The 20,998-nt window shown below is 42.4% G+C and overlaps 1 protein-coding gene across 1 annotated transcript in view; it reads left to right on the top strand.

The window, feature by feature from the left end:
• Positions 1–15,461, top strand: part of LOC109417359 (uncharacterized) — a 303,964-nt gene extending 288,503 nt beyond the window's left edge. The window contains exons 3-5 of the mRNA XM_062855285.1: positions 5,634–6,081; positions 6,256–6,863; positions 15,180–15,461. Coding sequence (XP_062711269.1) covers positions 6,371–6,863; positions 15,180–15,352 — 666 coding nt within the window. The 5' untranslated portion in view covers positions 5,634–6,081; positions 6,256–6,370 and the 3' untranslated portion in view covers positions 15,353–15,461. The remainder of the gene's footprint in view (positions 1–5,633; positions 6,082–6,255; positions 6,864–15,179) is intronic.
• The last annotated feature ends 5,537 nt before the right edge of the window (positions 15,462–20,998 follow it).

Genomic DNA, 20,998 nt, shown 5'->3' with positions numbered 1-20,998 from the left:
GCCGTAAGCCCTGATAAAGTGTGGAACGTTTTGATGGCTGTGATCCCTGACCATCATTTCAAAAACCCAGGGATACCCAAGTGACCATACTGTTAGGGTGTAGGGGTTGCGTGTGTGAGGCGCATATATTGACAGGCATTGCTATGGACCGTTAGGGCTGAGTAGGGTCGGGGAATGGATCTACGATTGCTGAATTATACTGAAAAAGTCGTGATTCAGCAGTGGTGGCACCGCTTTCCGCTTTTGTTCGGCCTTGGTGGTTTGTGTGGGGTGGTGCGTGTCGGTGTGTGTGTACTTTGTGCATGCGGTGCATATGGCTTTAGCAGGGTGGTTACTTGGGTAGTGTGGGATAATTAGGTTTGGGACTGAGGGGGTCGTCATTGATAAGGCCGACATCATTGAGTACTCAGTTTTGGCGGTTGTATTGGTGACGATTTCTTCAGCCTTAAGATCTCATTTATACCACGCACAGACTTTTGGGAATGCAAGAGAGGGATTTTAACTCTGTGTTACGGGTTGGGCGAGGTCATGCAGATAGACTCAACCCAGGTGACCGTGCGGCTCGGACAGTGATGCATGAATGAGTGCGGTGTGGGTGAGGTGCGCTGCCCTGTGGGTGCAGTTGAGTCCGGGTTGGAGTGGAATGAGACCCTTCTCTACCCTAGATCGGTTTCGGTTGTACGGGCGGGGTAGTGTTTGTCTTATTTGTGCCGTGTTGTGCGTGACTTGCGGCTCGAGCTGCGTGGTTACTTGGGAAGTATTGTGCTCTGTAATCTAGATTTTGGTTTTAAGGTGAAGCTAAGGCTGGGCTGTGCCTCGGATTGGTTGGGCGCAGGTCGGGAGAGCTGGTGGCAGTTTGTGCTGGGGGGTTTGCTCGATTGGTTATTCACTGATGGTGGCCAGTCGATCGACTTATCGGCGCTGCCTGTCATTTGGTTCTTGGGGTTTGTGCTCTCGAGGTTCGGGGCGTTGCTTCGTTGTATCTTCGCCTTAATACTAATATTCCTTGTTTGATTTAACTGACTGTTTTTTTACAGGCATTTAACTCATTCTATTTCAAAGATTGCCAAATTTAAGGGTAATGGTTCAATAGGGTGTTAGCAATCAGAGTGGATTAGAACGAGTTGGCGTCTACAATACACCAACACTAACACACACACTCCAATACTTACACGCACACATGCACCTACAACTAGCTGTAAAAGACCACTGGGCGGGACAATGGTGCCTACCCAACAGTTGTAGGTGGGGTGTTTGGCTTAGCTACATGACTTGGTCCGGCAAGCCCATAAACATCAATTGGTACGTATTGCCTAGTGAAAAGACAACGCAGATGCGCGAAAGCCAGGGGATGCGTTGATAATAGCAGAATAGCAGAATTCTGAAACCTCCCCAAGCAACACACATGTTATAATAGAGTTACAACAGCGCAAGTTTTGGTTGTATAGTTTATTTTACGTAATTCTAACATTGTGTTGTAATAACGTAAAATAAACTTCTATACAACCAAAACATGCGCTGTCGGAACTTTCATATAACATGTGTGTTGCTTGGGTCCTGAAATTCAAGTTAAAACTAGATGCTCTTCTAAAAGCCTTTGAAACTTACTTTAAAGTCTCTAAGAACACCCAGAATCTCCCTAAACCCTTCGAATCAGAAGGCTGCAATTCTTGAAAGCTTCCTGAATCCTTTGGAAACTAGTTCCACACCTCCCAATACTCCCTGAAGTCACCCTAAAGCATTTAAAAACTTCATTGAAGCCCCCTAAACGCCCTAAATGCGTTAAATCTTTCAGAAACGTCTTAAACGTCTTGAAACGTATTGAAACCTTTCTGAAACCCCCTTTATACCCCCTTGTTGTTTTGTTGTTTTTTTTTACTTGAGGGGCAGTGCCTTATATTCAAACCTCCTTGAAAGCCCCCTCAACCCCATAAAGTCTCTTAAAACGTTTTGAAATCCCTTCAAACTCTCTGAAAACCAGAGATGGAAACACTCTCATCGTGAATCAACTCGCGAGTGAAAAACCAACAAACGGTTTACTCACGGTGCCGAGAGTAAGCCTGTGTGAGTTTATTCGCACCCGCTTGCTTCATGAGTGTGAAGCAAAACAAAAACAGAAACACTCATGAACTTTTATTCGCGAAGAACAAGTGGAGATGCGGGAATTGTATTTTAGTGCGATTTTAATAGCAAAACAAGTAATTATCCGTCAGATAGTAGTGTTTTGTGCTTCATTGTTCCTGAAAAGTAGATCTGTCGGCCGTGTAAAATCGTATTTTCACAAAATTGAAAAATGTTCAGAGCTGCTTCGCGAATCAATCACGAGTGCGACCAGCTTCAGGCTTCTGTTGTTCACGAGTAAGATAGCTTTGCGCTTGTGTCTGCTCAGCTGCATTCCTCACTGTTTTCCATCACTGCTGAAAACTCCGGGAAACTTTCTGAAAATGTCTTGACACGCCTAGAAACCTTGTCGAAACCTTCCTTGAAAGCTTTCCGGAAATCACTTCAAACACTACCAGCAACATCCTGAAAATACTCTGAGAACCCCTTGAAACTCAATTGAAGGACCTCTAAAATTCTCTGAAACCTCTCAGAAACCCCGTACCTCCTCCTGAGATCTGAAACCACGAATTCGAATTCGAATTGAAACGCCTAGAAACTATTCCGAAATTCCATTTAACTTCATTGAAAGCCCACTGGAACACTTTGAAATTCCATATGAACCTTTCTAAACGCCTTGGAGCCTTCTTGTAATCTTCCTGGAACCTACGGAAAGTAATTGTGACGATGACGAGCTGGTAGCGATGCTCTCGCGTGCGTGCGATGCGACCATGCCTAGGCAAGTCCACTCTAGAAATGGGCCCAGGTCCGGACGAAGTTCCGAACCTGGCCTTAAAAGTAGCTATTGCAGAGGCTCCCGGGATGTTCAGGTATGCTACGCAATTTTGGAATCGGCAGAGCCTGGTTCTAATGCCAAAGGCCGAGAACAACGCGGAGACCCGGCGTCGTATAGAGCAATATGTTTAATCGACACGGTGAGAATGGTACTCGAAAAGATCATCCTCAGCGGACTGTTGAGGCACATTGAGGGTGTAAATGGTCAATCAGTTCGGATTCCGGAAGGGGAGGCTGACCGCCGACGCTATCTTATCGGTTACAAAGATCGCCGAGATAGCTTGCCGATGCGCCCCAACGTCCGGGGATACCCGGGTACCTGTCTTCTTCTTCTTCTTTATGGCTCGACGTCCCCATTGGGACTTGGTCTGCCTCACTTCAACTTAGTGTTCTTCGAGCATTTCCACAGTCCTTCATGCTTTGCCTGTCATTGCGTGAAATTGTATATTGTGAGGCAAGCACAATGATACACTATGCCCAGGGAGTCGAGAAAATTTTCCCGACCGGAACGGGAATCGAACCGGATTGGCGATCCATAGCCTTAACCATTAGGCTAACTGGAGACCCCTAGAAACTCTTCTAAACCCCCATTAAACTGTCTTGAAAGCCCACTGGAACACCATATGAACCTTTCTAAACGCCTTGGATCCTACTTGTATATAATCTTCCTGGAACCAACGGAAAGTAATTGTGACGATGACGAGCTGGTAGCGGTGCTCTTGCGTGCGTGCGATGCGACCATGCCTAGGCAAGTCCATTGTGGAAATGGGCCCAGGTCCGAGCGGAGTTCCGAACCTGGCCTTAAAAGTAGCTATTGCAGTGGCTTCCGGGATGTTCAGGTCTGCTACGCAGTTTTGAAAGCGACTGAGCCTGGTTATATTGCCAAGGACCGAGAAATCACCCGGAGACCCGTCTACGTGTAGTCACGGTGTAGAGCAATATGCTTAATCGACACGGCGAGGGAGGTGCTCGAAAAGATCATCCCCAGCGGACTGTTGAGACACGTTGAGGGTGTAAATGGTCTCTCGAGCAAGCAGTTCGGCTTCCGGAAGGGGAGGCTGACCGTCAACGCTATCTTATCGGTAACAAAGATCGCCGAGATAGCTTGCCGATGCGCTTCTACGTCTGTGGATACCCGGGTATCTGTACAAAATTCTCGGAAGTTCCTTTCAATCGAGTTCTAGTTTACGATACGGAGGTAGCTCATTCTATCCTGGGTCCGGTGTTATGGAATGTCATGTACGACGAGGCGTTGAGGCAAAGTTTCCGATGGGTGTGGTCATCGTCGGCTTAGCTGAGGTTGTTACGCTTGAGGTCACTGTCACTGTATACCAGCGAGCGCAAGCTTTTGGCTAGTGTCGCCTCGTGCATACTAAGGGGCCGTTCATAAACCACGTAGACTTCATGGGGGGAGGGGGGGGTCTGGCCAAAGTCTACGCTCCATACAAATTTCAAAATTTTTGTATGGACAAAAGTTTACGAGGGGGGAGGGGGGGTTCTGAGATTGCCAAATTTTGGTCTACGTGGTTTATGAACAGCCCCTAAGGTATAGTGGAGGACACAACTCCGGACAATCGTGTCCTGAGGATGTTTAGGGATGAGTTTGGCAGGAATGCAGTTTTAACGACCATCACCCACTTCGTCTTTGAGCTATAGCGGAGGTGGCGTGTTGTCTCGGAGAATGGCTAGTTCAGACGCTATACAAGAGGTGGTCCAAGGGTTCGGTGTCGGCTACGAAGGTCATACCGGTGCCGGGCCACGGCGAGAACATCCTGGTAGTGTTGCTGTCGTGACGTCGTCGGTCCACTGGGTTGGATCCGAGTCTGCAGTTGGAAAGCGGTCCCCGGTAAGGGCCGAGGCAGGTGGAGGCCCACACATTAGCAGAACACATCGCTTTGTACGCAAGTATCAGGTTTCGATGTTTGCAGAACAGTTGAGCGCGGGCATGGTGATTGACCTGATCCACCTTCCGAGGACAAAGGGAGTGGTAAAGACCACTCGGGAAACTGGCTAAGCGCCAACATTGCTGCAGACTACGTAGCTAACCTTGAGGATACGATGTGCCCTCTTGGTGGTTCCGCAGAGATGAAGAGTTTGGCGACCATCGCTTGTAATATTTTGGCTAATTAGTCTTTAAGAGGTTTTCAGAACCGGCATAAAACCCAATACCTTTCATTTTGGTTTTATGATGGTACTAAGAACTTCTTCTAGTCTATTTGGCTAAAAAATGTTACTTGGGATGTAAATGTTTTTAGTGGAGGAAAGAGTAGCCCTGATTTTCACTTTCTTTTTGTAGAAGACGATCCTTAACCCCACATGACCTCCCTGTTCAGGCATCTTTTGAGTAAATTACCCTCCCATGGTTTACAAAACAAAAAATATACACTAGGCGCCTCTCTGCCTTTTGCCTCTGAACTCTCTTTCAGAGCTGAATAAGACGCGAACGTCATCCATAAGCCAAACTTTATTAGTACGATACTTTATAGATTTTGATGAATAATGGTACCAAAGTATCCTTTGTCCAAACACTGATGTTGATTGTCGTGTTTTTACCATTACTTCCCCAGTTTCTTTGTTCAGGCTCGTTTTGTGGACATTCATATTAAACATATTTCGACCCCACAAAAGTCAATCAATTTTCCATTCATACTTTGTTTATGCGACACTAAATTATTCCGCGCGACCAACCACTTTCTCCCAACATTAATCACGAGTATTTATCTTCATTACATCCGCAGGTCACCACCAGGACTAATTGTACTACACCTCTTTCTCTCTGATCCCTGCATGAGAGAAAACAGAAAAAACCCTGCAGCGACAACAAAGCGGTTTAAGATTAATGACCAATTAATTTGTCCAGAAGAACCGCCAGACCCAACCTGGACCTTCGTCACACCTTCCTTCCGTCATCATCGTTCATCGTTCAGCGTTCACTTTCACTCAAGTGCTCTGCAAGTCCTGCTCCTAGATGGCAATGACTCTTAATTTGAGGACGACGATACCGTTCAACGTCACGAAACAGCAGCCACGGGACAACTATGACCGCCTTTTACCAGTAGTGGGGATCGCCGTTCGACGTTACCAGGATACCTAAAAAAAGCTTCAGTTTTTACGAGCGTCGGCTGGCTACCTTTCGGAAAAAAAAATAAAAACGAAAAAAGGTACATTCCACAGTGGTTCATAAGGGTGAGTTTTTGAGAGATCCATTGGTTTTTAACTCTTCATTGCACAGGAGTTCATTGAAAGCTTTGTTTAAGAAACCCATTTGAACTAATTTAAGGAATTGGTTGCACATTTCTTTTAAATTTCCACCATAAATACTCATTGATTTTTTTTTCTAAAAAAAAAACATCCTTTCAGACCCCTCACAATCAAATAACGGTCGAAAAAAAAAACACCTTCATTGCCCCAATAGAAAACCAGTGAAAACTGCCACTTCACCATCATCGGGAGCGAGCCCATCCGCCGCCGGTAGATGACCAACAAAATGGCCAAACATCATCATCACCATCCGCATCACCCCCAGAACACGAACCGGTCCCCTCGGCTGCGCTACATGACCTCCCGCTCGCAGTCGTTTATGAGTGAATGCGGCGAAATGACCGAAATGATGTCGCTGGACGAGTCGGACAATTTGCTGGACGAGCGGTACGGCGTTACCGGGCCGGCCATTCAGGTCATCAGCGGCGCGGCGTACAATGGGGGCTCCGGCGCCGGACCCAGTAGCCATCAGCAGCAACAGCAACAACTCCACCTGCAGAACCAAAGGATGGAAGAGTTGGGCATCGGGTTCAGTGATGGGAGCTACAACAGTAAACTGCTGTCGCCGGCGGTAACGATAGTGGAGATGACCGCCGGTGGGTTGCTGCCGAATTCGGGCCATATGAGGCAGAAGAACTTCAAACAGAAACAGGCTGCGGCGGCCGCGATGGCTGCCACCGGGGAACAGGCGTCGCTCAACGCAATCGGTGAGTAGATGAAATAATGATTACGTATAGCTATAACAACCCTATATTGGATTCATGGCTGAACCCTTTGAAGCCGGAATTTTTCCAAGCGTTCTTTAGGAGTTTTTTCTTCGTTTTTATGTTGTTTTGGTATTCAATAGTTTAAAAACGATAGAATATTATGCGGAATGTATTTTCTGGACATCCTAGGTCATCCAAACTATTCTTGAGTTTAGATCCTTAAGTCTATGGCTGTAACGGTAACTTCTTTCATTATACAAAGCTGCGATTTGTAATCTATCATGTTCAGTAAGTCTTCTGAAAGTTCAATAGACAGTATCAGATCAGTCGGGATATCCTAGATCATCCAAACTGTTCTTGAGTTTAGATCCTTAAGTCTACGGGAGTAACGGTAACTTCTTTCATTATGCAAAGCTACGATTTGTGATCTATCATGTTCAGCAAGTCTTCTGAAAGTTACAGTGGTTGTTTTTATCAACTAAGCTTCATAACAGTAAGAAGCCCATAATATCCCAAAAATATATAACAACGCGTATTGTTCCTCTAACTGCTTTGGTAAGTACAGTGAATTATGTAATACCTTAACGTAGTGGCAAAAGCTATTATCACAAGTGTAGACCTGAAGCTATGGTCTCCGGAGTAGTGATGTTGATCTGGAATATCTCAAAACTATCATTACAGATTACAGTCTAAAGTTCATTGTGAGACTAACTACTGTTACTATAAAGAGCTAAACTTCAGGATAGTTTGGACGACCCTCAATGTCCCAAAGGTTCATAAAAATATATGGTAGACTTTAGGTTGGTCCAGTCACCGCTATTGATTTTAAAACGTTACTCAGTATGTCAGATATAGCTGATGTTATGAGTGTAGACTTGAAGTTCTGAACTCATGGATAGTTTGGCTGAACTGGAACATTCCTATAGTGTCTCTAAATGACATTTGAAATTTCAAGAGCTTCACGGATCTCAGCAGATGCTATGCTATTATTTATGGTGAAAACACATAAAGTTAATTTGGTAGATTTGAAGGGCTTCATTATAGAACCGTTTGGACGACCGTGAATGTCCCAAAGATTTATTATAAAAAAGTAGACTTCAGATTGCTCCAGTAACTGCGGTTGATTATGCAGCGTTACTCAGTATAGCATATATTGATACAGTGTAGACCTGAAGTCCTGAACCTAATGTAGTTTGGCTGACCTGGAATATCCCTGTAGTGTCTCTAAATGATATTTCAGATTTCAAGAGCTTCACGGATCTCAGCAGATTATGCTATGCTATTATTTATGGTGAGAACACATACAATTTTTCTTGTAGAATTGAAGGGCTTCATTATAGAACAGTTTGGACGATCGTGAATGTCCTAAAGGGTTATAATAAAAAAAGTAGACTTCATATTGCTCCAGTTGATTATGCAGCGTTACTCACTATAACAGATATGGATACTGTTACGAGTGTAGACCTGAAGTCCTGAACTCCAAGGTAGTTTGGCTGAGCTTGAATATCCCTGTAGTGTCTCTAAATGACATTTCAGATTTCAAGAGCTTCGCGAATCCCAGCAGGTTATGCAATACTATTATTTATGGCGAAGACACATAAAGTTATTCTTGTAGATTTGAAGGACTTTATTATAGAACAGTTTGGACGACCTTAGATGTCCCAAAGGTTTATAATAAGCTAGTAGACTTCAGATTGCTCCAGTAACTGCGGTTGATTATGTAGCGTTTCTCAGTAGAACAGATGTGGATACTGTTACGAGTGTAGACCCGAAGTCCTGAACTCCAAGGTAGTTTGGCTGACCTGGAACATTCCTATAGCGTCTATAAATGACATTGTAAATGTCAAGAGCTTCACGGATCCCAGTAGCTTATGCAATGCTATTAATAGTGGCGGAAATACATAAAATTATTCTTGAAGATTTGAAGGATTTCACTACATGACAGTTTGGAACACCTAGAACATCCCAGAATATTAAACACCTTTTGATATTCTTGAGAAAGGCTAAATGGATACAAACAAACGAAACCCACATCCAAGTTCAGCTTTTAGAACAACTGGTATATCAATCATTTCGTTTTTCCAAATTTCATGGTGTTCAGGATGTCTAGGTTATCAATGAAGTCCCAAATACGCAAATATCTCAATTTTTCCCTAATAGAGGACTCAATTTGCAACAACTTTGACGAAGACAGTATTCTGTTTCATCGAATGGGTGAATTTATACAGCCGTTTCTATGTTGGGGTCATATATGACCCCTCCGGTTCCAAAGGGTTAAGTAGTACATAGTCGCAAAAAAGTTTGTATTGACGTGTCAGTCCCATTTTCATAGTACCTTGAAACTTCATCGTGATGAGTTATTAAATTAGCCTAACATGTGAAAAGGGCGCAACAACAATTGCGAATTTCTGCTACTCATGTCCTCCTTGGCGATAAATCATGTTATTTCTTATCAGTAACAGGAAGATACCCCGAGTGACAAGCGTCCTCAAATAAGGACACTTCTTTTGCGGTGAATATCTTCAGAATAAACTGAAATCTCCATTTAGGTAAAATCGGTTTAGGTCCCTCCATTTAGGTAATGTTACCTAAATGGAATTTGATTGGGTTCAGAGCAGTTAGAGTACTCAAGATTACAGATAAAGTTGGATTACGGGAAAAAATCAGAATTAAGAGTTAAGGGACGTTTACGGGTTAAATGTTTAGGAGTATCCGAGAGCTCCCTGGAGTTTAGGCCATCTGATCTACAAGCGTAATCAGTGATCTATTGGAGCACTATGAATGAAATTTATGTTTTCACAGCCCCATGTTGCTACGTGTTGTCCAGTGGCGAGTTCGTTGTCAGTTTGAGTATCTCCAAGAACTTTCTTGCATATAGGTCATCGGATCTACCAATGATTCATTAAGGTTCTCGAAGAACTCCCTTGAGTATAGGTCGTCGAATCTACGAGAGTTAGTAGTTGTATCTAAGAGCATAAAGAATGAGGTTTATACTCACACGGCCCCAGGCATCTATTATCTATCAAATGGTGGGTTCTATGATTGTAAGTATAGGAGTATTCGACAACTCCCTGGTGTTAAGGCCATCTGATCTACAAGTGTAATCAGTGATCTATTTGAGCATTATGAATGATTTTTTTTGCTTACACAGTCTCATGTAGCTATGTGCTATCAAGTAATGAGTTCATTGTCAGCTTGAGAATCTCTAAGAACTTCCTTGAGTGTAGGCCATCGGAACTACCACCTCAGGTTTATGCTACAAGATCTGGCAGTTCGTTAGGCTACAGTACACCTCCGTTAAACTATGGTATCTGTAGTGTCTCAAGTAGGAATTGGGTAGGCATGAAACAATTAGGTGCGTCATCATTCCACCAAACTGTCGCTGCTAGACAAGCTGTCAAAGTAATAGCGAGACTGGAGGACAAACAATTAAAGAAAAGTTAAATGGGCGTCTATATTCCCCTAGAACCGCTCTGAAGCCCATTGAGATGCCTTGAAACACTTTGAAAAGGCCTCTAGAACCGCCATGAAATCTTCATGAAATTTACCTGAGAGCCTCTTAAGCCCCCCCCCCCCCTGAAACGCCTTGAAACGCATTGAAACGCCTCCAAAACCCCCATGAAACTTCTTATTCCTCTTGAAACGTTTTGGAACACTTTGAAACGCTTTGTAACGCCTCTAAAACCCCTATGAAACCGTCGTTTACCATGAATGTAGCATATGACATCATGATTGTAACACAAATCAAGATGATGGGAGTACGAAATGACAGTTTTGCAATGTAGAGCTGGAATTCCAGTGGTTTCGAAAACTGCGAAAGAAAAATGCGGGTAACTCGTGCTAGAGGGTGTCAGGGGCGTTACTTGGGGTCTGAGGTTGGGGGAAGTTTCAGAGGATTGTCGGCATATTTCAGAGACATTACGAAGGCGTTACATGGCGTTTTCGGGGGCTTCGGAGAGTCGCATGTGCGTTAAATGGGGTCCGAGGGGGTTTAAGGGGGACTTCAGAGGCATTCCAAGAAGCTTCAGAGAATTTTCAGCAGATTTCCGAAACGTTACGGAGGTGTTACATGGCATTTGGGGGTTTCGGAGGGTCAAATGTGCGTTACATTGGGTTTCGAGGGATTTCAGAGGCATTCCAAGAAGCTTCAGATCATTTTCAGCGGGTTTCAGAAACGTTACGGAGGCGTTACATGGCGTTTTCGGGGGTTTCGGAGGGTCTGAGGTGCGTTACATGGGGTTTCTGGGGGTTTAAGGGGGATTTCAGAGGTGCTCCAAAAAGCTTTAGAGCATTTTCGGTGGATTTCAGAAACATTACGGAGGCGTTATATGGCGTTTTCTGGGGTTTCGGAGGGTCTGAGGTGCGTTACATGGGGTTTCTGGGGGTTCATGGGGGATTTCAGAGGCATTGCAAGAAGCTTCAGAGAATTTTCGGTGGATTTCAGAAACGTTACGGAGGCGTTACATAGCGTTTTTGGGGGTTTCGGAGGATCTAAGGTACGTTACATGTGGTTTCAGGAGGTTTAAGGTAGGTTTCGGAGGCATTCCAAGAAGCTTCAGAGCATTTTCTTCGGATTTGATTTCAGAGTCTTTACAGAGGCGTTTTGAGGATTTCGGAAGCCCTCAGTAGTGCCCTTATATTGTCCCCGAAACCCCAAGCACCATATTTAATTCCAATATGGCCTAGGATATCGGGTTCCAACATCAACTCAATTAGCCAGGTTCGAAAATAACCGTACGGCATGACTCGTTTTGATTTGTTAGACGTGGGCCGTAACTATTCAGTTGGGAGCTACTGACTTTTGTTCCCCTGCTCCATTGGTGATTAAAACCCTCGGAACACACAATCCGAAAATCTTTGTCTCCGCTTCTTCACACTTCCGGTTCCTAAGTTATACGCATGTCCCGTTTGCAGTTTTCGGAACCACTGGGATTTCATTAGTTCACTCAATTTGCCAATCCACTACATTTTTTGGCGTGATTAAAAAAATGTCACAGTCAGCCATGAATGTTTTTTTCTGATCATGTGCCAATGTTTTTGTTGCATGATAGTTAAGGACAAGGTATTTGGAGTACATTGCTCAAATTTTCTAGAGCACCGTTTTTTAGAACCGTTGAACGGATTTGGATTAAAATGCATCACGCAGTTGACAACCACTGAACAATTAGCGTGATGCATTTTCATCCAAATCCGTTCAACGGTTCTAAAAAACGGTGCTCTAGAAATTTTGAGCTATGTACTCCAAATACCTTGTCCTTAAGATCATACACCCACGATTATCATGTAAACTACAGTTTTTGACAGTACATTTTGGATCACTGGTCTCTGAAGCCCTCTAAAGTCTTCCTAAAACCACGTGGGACGCCCTGGAACGCATTGAAAACCTTTGAAACGTCTTGAAACGCCTTGAAACGCTTTGAAACGCCTGTAAACCTCCTGAAACGCCTTGAAACGTTTTGAAACGCCTTGAAATGCTTTGAAACGCCTGTGAAACCCCTATGAAACCTACGAGAAATTCACCTGCGAGCCTGTGAAAGCCCCTAAAACTACTGTGAAACCTCCTGAAATGCCCTGAAACGCCTTGAAACGCCTTGAAACGCTTTGAAACGCCTTTTAAACACCTATGAAATTACCGTGAAATTTACCTGAGATCCTCTGAAGCCCCCTAGCTTTTTCTTAGAATAATTTGTAAAGTTTGTAAGTGTGGAGGCATCGCTCCAGAGATTACTTTAGAAATTGCTTCAGTGTTGTTGGTCCTGGAAATAAAAAATAATAATTTAATATATTTTGAATCAATTTTAATTCTATACAATTTCTTCTAGGAGTTTCCATCTCTAAGGTATCTCCAGGAGTTTGATAAGGGGTTTCTTAAGAAAATCCTCCTGAGATTTCATACAATTTCGTTAGGGAATTCTTCACTATCGTATTGGCTATTTCTGGAAAAACTTCTGAAAAATTTCTGGAGGATAAAATATCTCTTCAAAGAAATTTCAGAAGGAGTCCTAGCAGGAAAACTACCTCTGGATGAGTCTATGGAAGATTTTTTAAGGAAACTCATGGAAGCTTATGTAGAGAATTTTTTAAAGATTTTTTTGAAGGATCGTCCATTAAAAATCCCAAAGGAAATTCTCAAGTAACCCATGAAAGATTTCTTAAATTTTTCCTTAGAAGATTTTGTGAATGAATTGCTGGAGGAATTTCTAAAGAAATACTTGGAGAATTTTTAGATGAATTTCTGGAGATATCTTTACATCAAATGAATCCTTTGTCAGTTTTTTGGGGAATTTCTTAAAGTATAAGGAAGGAATTGCTTAAGAATTTCCCAACGAAAACCATGGAATAATCTCTGAAGCAATGCATGAGTATTTTCCAAACTAATCTTTTGAGACTTTTCGAGTGAAATATCTGCATTGATTCCGGTATGAAACTAAGTGAAGTTTTTATGGATGTTTCAAAAATTGCGTAGAGGAATTTCCGGATAGTTTTGAGTGGTCATTCTTGAAGTAATTTAAAAAATATATTCCCGGGTTCGAATTTCAGTAAGAATTTCCGATTTTTTTTCTATTCGTAGAGTTTTCTGAAGGCGTCCTTCGAAGAAGTCGCAATATCTTAGAATTTTTAGTGGTGCCAATCATTAGGCAATTAAACAACTTTGCCAAATACACCAGCTCTATGTAAATTCTAAGATATATGAGATGTAAATGTTATCAGCGTGACGTCTGCTTGTCAGTGAATTCTCTTTTGGTCCGTCTGCTCGTCTACAGGAATGCCTTTTCCCCTTCTATTTGGGTGCTCTTGTTCGCATGTTTGGTACAAATCATCCTATTGTTTAGAGGCATTTTAAAATGCTCTCGGAAACTTCTCGAACTGAATTGTTCATCACTAGATGGGCCTCGACTTTGCTGAAAGCAATACCCTTTTAAACAGTAAGGAATCTCGTGATATATGTTTGGTCCAAAGGACTAGAAGGGTCCAAGGTCAAGGAGCAGGATTCACTCAGAATCCTGAGCAGAATTCACTCAGAATCCTGAGCAGGATTCACTCAGAATCCTGAGCAGGATTCACTCAGAATCCTGAGCAGGATTCACTCAGAATCCTGAGCAGGATTCACTCAGAATCCTGAGAAGGATTCACTCAGAATTCTGAGCAGGATTCACTCAGAATCCTGAGCAGGATTCACTCAGAATCCTGAGCAGGATTCACTCAGAATCCTGAGCAGGATTCACTCAGAATTCTGAGCTGGATCCACTCAGAATCCTGAGCAGGATTCACTCAGAATCCTGAGCAGGATTCACTCAGAATCCTGAGCAGGATTCATTCAGAATCCTTAGCAGGATTCACTCAGGATCCTGAGCAGGGTTCACTCAGAATCCTGAGCAGGATTCACTCAGTATCCTAAGCAGGATTCACTCAGGGTCCTGAGCAGGATGCACTCAGAGTCCTGAGCAGTATGCACTCACAATCCTTAGCAGGATCCACTTTTATTCTTGAGCAGGATTCATTCAAAATCCTGAGCAGGATTCATTCAGAATGCTGTGCAGGATTCACTCAGAATTCTCAGCAGCATTCACTCAGGATCCTGAGCAGGATTCACTCACAATCCTTAGCAAGATTCACTTATAATCTTGAGCTGGATTCACTCAAAATCTTGAGCAGGATTCATTCAGAATGCTGTGCAGGATTCTCTCAGGATCCTAAGCAGGATTCACACAAAATCCTGAGCAGGAATCACTTAAGGTACACCGGGGCAAGTTGAAACGGGTGGGGCAAGATGAAACACGAAGTTTTGAAATAGATTTCAAAACAATTTGGAAATTCTTTCTTCGCTAAAAGATTGCTTGAATCAAAAACTATGTGATACGGCAAGCAAACTGTTTATCATCAAGACATAATAGGGGGATTCACTTAACAGCGTAAACTGATTAAACTGATTAAACGTTGCGATCACCAAGGCAATCTTTGAATATTTCGTTCGCAAAATCATGAAACATTTCAAATAAGCAGAAAATCATGGCTTACGCAGCAATTTAATCTGTTTAGTGAGTACCCCTAATGTTAACCCGCTGTTTCATCTTGCCCCACCCGTTTCAACTTGCCCCGGTGTACCTTATAATCCTGAGCAGAATGCTTAGCAGTATTAACGCAGCAGTTAAGGTGCATGCACGGCTGATTTTTAATTCAAGACCTGCTGTTAAGGCGCATTCAACCTGTTTATTGATAAATCCGACTTTCGCTTTATTTGTATATTTTCCGTCACTCTAATTCAAATATGTCTAACTATCTTCTACCCCTTCGCCATCATCCATCCCACCGTAGGTCTCCAGCTGTCAGTGGATCGAGGCGGCCCGCAGGAGTGGGGCGAAGCGACGCGCAGCTACGTGAAGGCCCAACGGCGGCACGCCGGACGGGCCACATTCCAGGGCCAGGTGTACAATTTCTTGGAACGCCCCGCCGGCTACAAGTGCTTTGTTTACCATGTCGCAGTGTAAGTATACACGTCCTTCCTCTGTATTCCCCTTTATAGTTTTATAATAGCGGGTATGTCACTTGGCAGAGGGGAGAGCAGCTTGATATGTGCTCCCTGGAGATAAGATACGGTAGAATAGAACATATTGGAGTCTTTTGGTAAACTGTCATAGAAATTTCATGTGATGTTTATAGGGGTCTTACCTTGTGAATAAGTTATTTTGGACTCCAAGAAGCTACGTTGGAAACTGAGCTAAATCGAATAAGTATAAGAGAACGCCCAACAAGCTGAAAGTTTGTATGGGTGAACTTGGCCAAACAAATGCAGAAATATCATGTTTTCGATTTTTGCTGCTAGGTGGCGCTGTAAGCGTTTAATAATTTAACCCATTTAAAGTTAGAAGCTATGTATAACGTCACATTTTATACCGATTTCCCCTACTACAGGAGGTGCTTAGGAAACGGAGGACATCGATTTTTCAATCATTCTCAAGGTTTGCAATCTGATCGTCCCGCTCGCTCGGGGGAAAGAGCTCCATATGAAGTGAAGTGGTGGCGGGGGCAGGTTTGCCAATTGTTGCCGCGCGCGACGTCGAATGATAGGAAAGGAAGGTGGACGACAGTACAAGAAGTCATGTGTAATCTGTATCGATTTTTCATCAATATTTATGAGGGGTGAATCCACTACCCCCGGGCTGGCTGGACGAGTACGAATTTTAAATACTTTTGTTATGATCCGCTTGTGGTGAGGTCGTCATCAGCTGACTAAATGATAGTCGAAGTTTCATCGGGTACAGGACACAGGGACGGAGATAGTTGGCATGTTTGGGTTCAGACTAATTTTCCAGCTCACCCAAATTCGTGTTATGGAACCGAAAATTCCGTGTCAAGTACTAGTAAAATAGGTTTGACCGACAAGTTGAAGCTAAGCGTTGATTACTTATTGGAAAATGTTTTTTTTTTGTTTTCGTTTGTTCAGTGAAGTGGAACTTGAGCAATAAGTTTGGCTTTCTCACGCAACACTGTATCACGCCTATAGATATGATTGCCCACCAAGTATCCAGTCGCATAGCTTGGTTGATACTTTTTTAATAAAAAAATTCGTTATCTGGTTTCATTTAGTCTGTACAGCCACAATACGCTCAAGCAGGGATGTCATATATTCTGATTTATCTGTATTATACAGATTTTTAAGCATCCATATATAGTTTTCGTTTTATATGAAATACAGATTTTTGAGCTAGAGCCGTTATTTTTTTTATGAGATACACTCGGTAGACCGTAAGGACGTGGCCAGCGCCGTTATTGACCCAATAATGTTTGTGCTCTCGAAACGTGTACATTGAGGATGGTGGCAAATTAATTCTCTATGTAATTTCGCTAGCTCTGGTCAATCACGGAGTAGCAACTACGAAGTGTACGGTCACCAAATGCTTATGCTCATACAGAATTTCAACCACATTTTGTATGCGATACAGATTTCTGAAAAAAGTGATACAGATTTTACAAAAAAAAATCATCTGGTATTTCTGCTCTCAAGATACTTTAACACATTACGACATTTTGTGATGTTTGAAAATCTCTATGCTCTATTTTGATTGATGCCATGGACGTTTGAAACCATTTTTTTTACAGCCAGAAGGTGTTTCTAGAACAGAGCGAAGGGATGTTGCAGGGTTTTTTCAGGGGGTCCCAAAGGGGTATCAGTCGGGTACCAGGAGATTTCAAGGACATTTCTAGGGGTTCTCAGTAGCCTTACGTAGGTCTCATGGTTATCTCAGAGGGCTTCAGGAGTTTCAGGGGTCTAAGGAGCACTTCAGGAGGTGTCAGAGACGTTTCAGTGTATCCTAGGAGTCTCAGAGGGTCTCAAAGACGTTTCAGGGGCGATTTAGGGGGTTTCAGATGTACCTGGAGATCTCAGACCCATCTCAGGGGGTTTCAGGGCGTTTCAGAGGTTTCAGGAGGACTCAGGGGAATTTCAGGGGGCTTTGGGAGGATTCAAGTGGATTCCTGGGTTTTGATGGGTTTCAAGAGGTTACACATGCATTTCAGTGGTGTTCCTGGATGTCTCAGGAGCGTTTCAGGGGTCTCAGGGACTTAAACTTGTGCGCTACGGAACCTCGCCCGCCGTGCCACGCTACCACCGACACTAAGGTGGCCCACTCTTATATGAAAAACAAAAATTTCGAAAAATGTCAAGTCTTACCTCCTAAATCAGTTGTTTTGGACTCCCAGAAGCTACGTTCAAAATTTGAGCAAAATCGGTTGAGCCTAAGGGGGCGCTCAAAACGCTTGAAGTTTGTATGGGAAAACTTGGCTAAATGTATGCAGAAATTTTAAGTTTTCGAATTTTTCCGCTAGGTGACGCTGTAAGTGTTCAATAATCAAACCCATTGGTATTATTGTAGGTGACTATATGCCAGACAACTTTGTCGAAGACCACAAAGTGATCCAACGTCTGTGAAAAAAGTTATACCCTAGGTAAGGTGAGGTGAAACATTATTGATATTTTTCCAGTACACGTAAAGGAATAATATCAATAATGAAATCTCAATTCTTTGCCTCACTTTGCCTAGGGTATAACTTTTTTCACAGACGTTGGATCACTTTGCGGTCTTCGACAAAGTTGTTTGGTATATAGTTACCTACAAAAATGCCAAACAACTGATTTAGGAGGTAAGACTTGGCATTTTTCGAAATTTTTGTTTTTCATATAAGTGTGGGCCACCCTAACCGACACTTTTTGACTCACGCCGGCGCCGAACGAGGTATCGGCGGCGCGCCATACACCGCTGTTTGCCACGCCGCCGATTTTCATTTTTTGCGCCAATAATCAGTGCACGAACAAAATTAAGTTTATATAACGTTGAAAACAATTCTCACGATCACTATGACGAGAATGGTTTCGGTTCATTTGGCCGAACGTCACTTGGCCGAATGCCGTTTGGTCGAAAATGAATGATGAAAATTTCACCTAATTTTATTAGGTGACCATGACATTGTTTCCCGTCTCAGTATATCTCAAAAGAACAGCCTATGTTTCAAAAGTGTTCCCCTTAAATTAAAGCGGTCGACTAGCAAAGCGAGCAAACGCTTCTATCAAATCAGCGCAGACACGAACCTTTTCCTATATGACTACACGGAGGTTTGGGGTCAAGCTATCAAATCAACGCGAACCGTTATAGAGGTGACGGTACTGTTCGGCTATTTTTCATCATGGCGTCGGGGACAACAAGTTTGAATTTGTTTGTTCTAGCTGTCGCGTCAATTCGTTGGTGGTTTTAACGCCAACTAATCCAAGAGTACCAAAACTAGAAAGAATAGCCCATGATTAAAAGAAGGAAATGCTTCTCATGTTCGTATTGGCAGTTGGAATGTTAAAAACTTTCATTGAATTCTTTTGATCGTGTTCAGCCGAACGACATTCGGCCAAATGGCCGGACTCTGACGAGAGTTCTTATCATCAATTTTGATTTTTTTTAATGATAATATTTAACTTGATCATCAACGAAAACGAAAATCATTGCATCATATTAGGTTATTTTTGTAGTTCTAGTTAAAACCGTCCTCTAGCGCATCTTTATGAGATTATCCAAAAACGGATCACATTTTCGAAACGAATACTATCAAGAGAAAATCAAAAATAAAAATCAATCACTGAGTTCATGTCCTTATGATATAAACATTGAAAACTATACGTTCTTATCATTTAAAGGCTGGTTATTCAAACTTTGGTCTGTCTTTTCTCTCTCTATTGTTTTAAGCAAACTTTAAAGAAGACTTTTTTTAATTTCTTTTAATTTTTATTGTTGTGTATTTTAACTTATTGCTAATTCTACACTTAATGAAGAAGACTCTTATCAAGAACTTCTGAAGAAATTCAAACAGAAATTTCAAATATAAAACTCTTGGAACTATTTTTTTGTACCGACTTTTCGAACCCTCTAATCAGAATACCCTCTCTCCAGAAGTATCTTCAGAGATTCTTCCAAAAGGTTTCAGTGATGCCTCCAGGATATTCATCAGGGATTTCATCAGAATATTCTTTAGGTATTCTTAGAGGAGTTCCTTCAGCGATTAGTCCAGGAGTTCCATCAAGGATTACTCTAAATCCCAATCAAGGGTTTCTCCAGAAGTTCCTTCAGGAATTACTCCAGGAGTTTCATTAGATATCCTTTCAGAAGGATTTAGGGATGCCTCCTGGAGATCCATCAGTGATTCAACCAGAAAATTTTTAAGGGATTCCCATAAGAGGTTCTTCAGAGATGCGTCTAGGAGTTCATTCAGGGATTCCTTCTAAAGTTCCTTCAGGAACTTCTGAAGGGTTTCCTTTAGGAATCAGTGCAGGAGTTACTTTAGAGATTCCTTCAGGAGTTACTTCAGGAATTCCTCTTGAATTCTCTTCAGGGATTTCTCCTGGCATTACTTTAGGGATCTCTGATGGAGTTCCTTCAAGGATCGCTTCAGGAGATCCTTCAGGGATCACTCCAGGAGTTCCGTCAAGGGTTCCTACAGGATTTCCTTCTAGGATCTTTCCTGAAATTCCTTCAGGGATTATCCCTTCAGATTTTTACGTAGGAGTCTTTTCAAAGCATTCCTCCTGAAAATCTTTCAGAAATTTCTTCTGGAGTTCTTTCTGGGATCACTCCTAGAATTTCTTCAAGGATCCCTCTCAGACTCCTCTTGGAATACCTTCGGGATGACTCATTAAGATTTTCCAGTGATTCTTTCAAGAGTACTTATAGTGATTTCTCCAGGATTTCCTTCAGGTATTCGTACAGAAGCTCACCCCGCAATTAATCCGGGAGTTCCTTCGAGGATTGCTGCAACATAGTAGTTCTGTCAGGCAGTGCTGCAAAGTGTCAGTATCAACCGACATTAAAAGCTGAAATTGAGATTGGTAACCACTCATTTTTCCATTTACCATCGGAATATCAATGGATTAGCCTCTGATCATTCAAGTCAAGTGCTGGGAAAAATCACGAAGTTCATTCGGTGGGGTTTTATTTTATTAATGAATTTTAGCTTAATGCTTATTCTTCACGTCTTCCACAAGTTCCTACAGAGATTATTTCAAGAGGTTTCACTGCCCATAATCGCATAAGAGTAACATTCGACAAAAGTAGGCATTGGAGAAAATGGAGCCCAAAGATTCAACTTTTAATAGTATGGAAATCAACCTAAATTTTAAAAATTTCTCATAAATTCGTAATCAACCGTTTAGCAATAAAATTTTCTACAGAACATCTTATACACTGTCAGAAAATAAATCAGACCTGATTGTGATTGATGACACGCTTCAAAGCCAGTCTATTTTTCCAGTGTGACTGTTATGCGGTTACATTGGTCAATGAGACAAAATGACTTGGTATTTTTTTCATAAATCCTAGAACAAACTTGAAATTTTTAAAGAGGTAGTCGAAAGTACTTGTGATTTGATGGTGGTCCCCGATATTAACTCAATACTAGCAAAATATGCAAATGTTACAAATATGCAGTTATGGGCAGTTCAGGAGGCATGGGAGATGCATCAGGAATCTTCTTTCATACAAAATCAACAGAATTTCATTCAGGGAATCCTACTAAACCTTTTTCAGAATTTCCTATTGGGATTTCTCCAGGAGTTCATTTAATAATTCCTTCATGAATTTAAGAGAATTTTGTAGATG

Source organism: Aedes albopictus, chromosome 3 (assembly GCF_035046485.1).
Source record: "Aedes albopictus strain Foshan chromosome 3, AalbF5, whole genome shotgun sequence".
NCBI lineage: Eukaryota > Metazoa > Arthropoda > Insecta > Diptera > Culicidae > Aedes > Aedes albopictus.
Note: the sequence above shows the minus strand (reverse complement) of the source record. Positions and strands in the feature narration are given on the sequence as shown.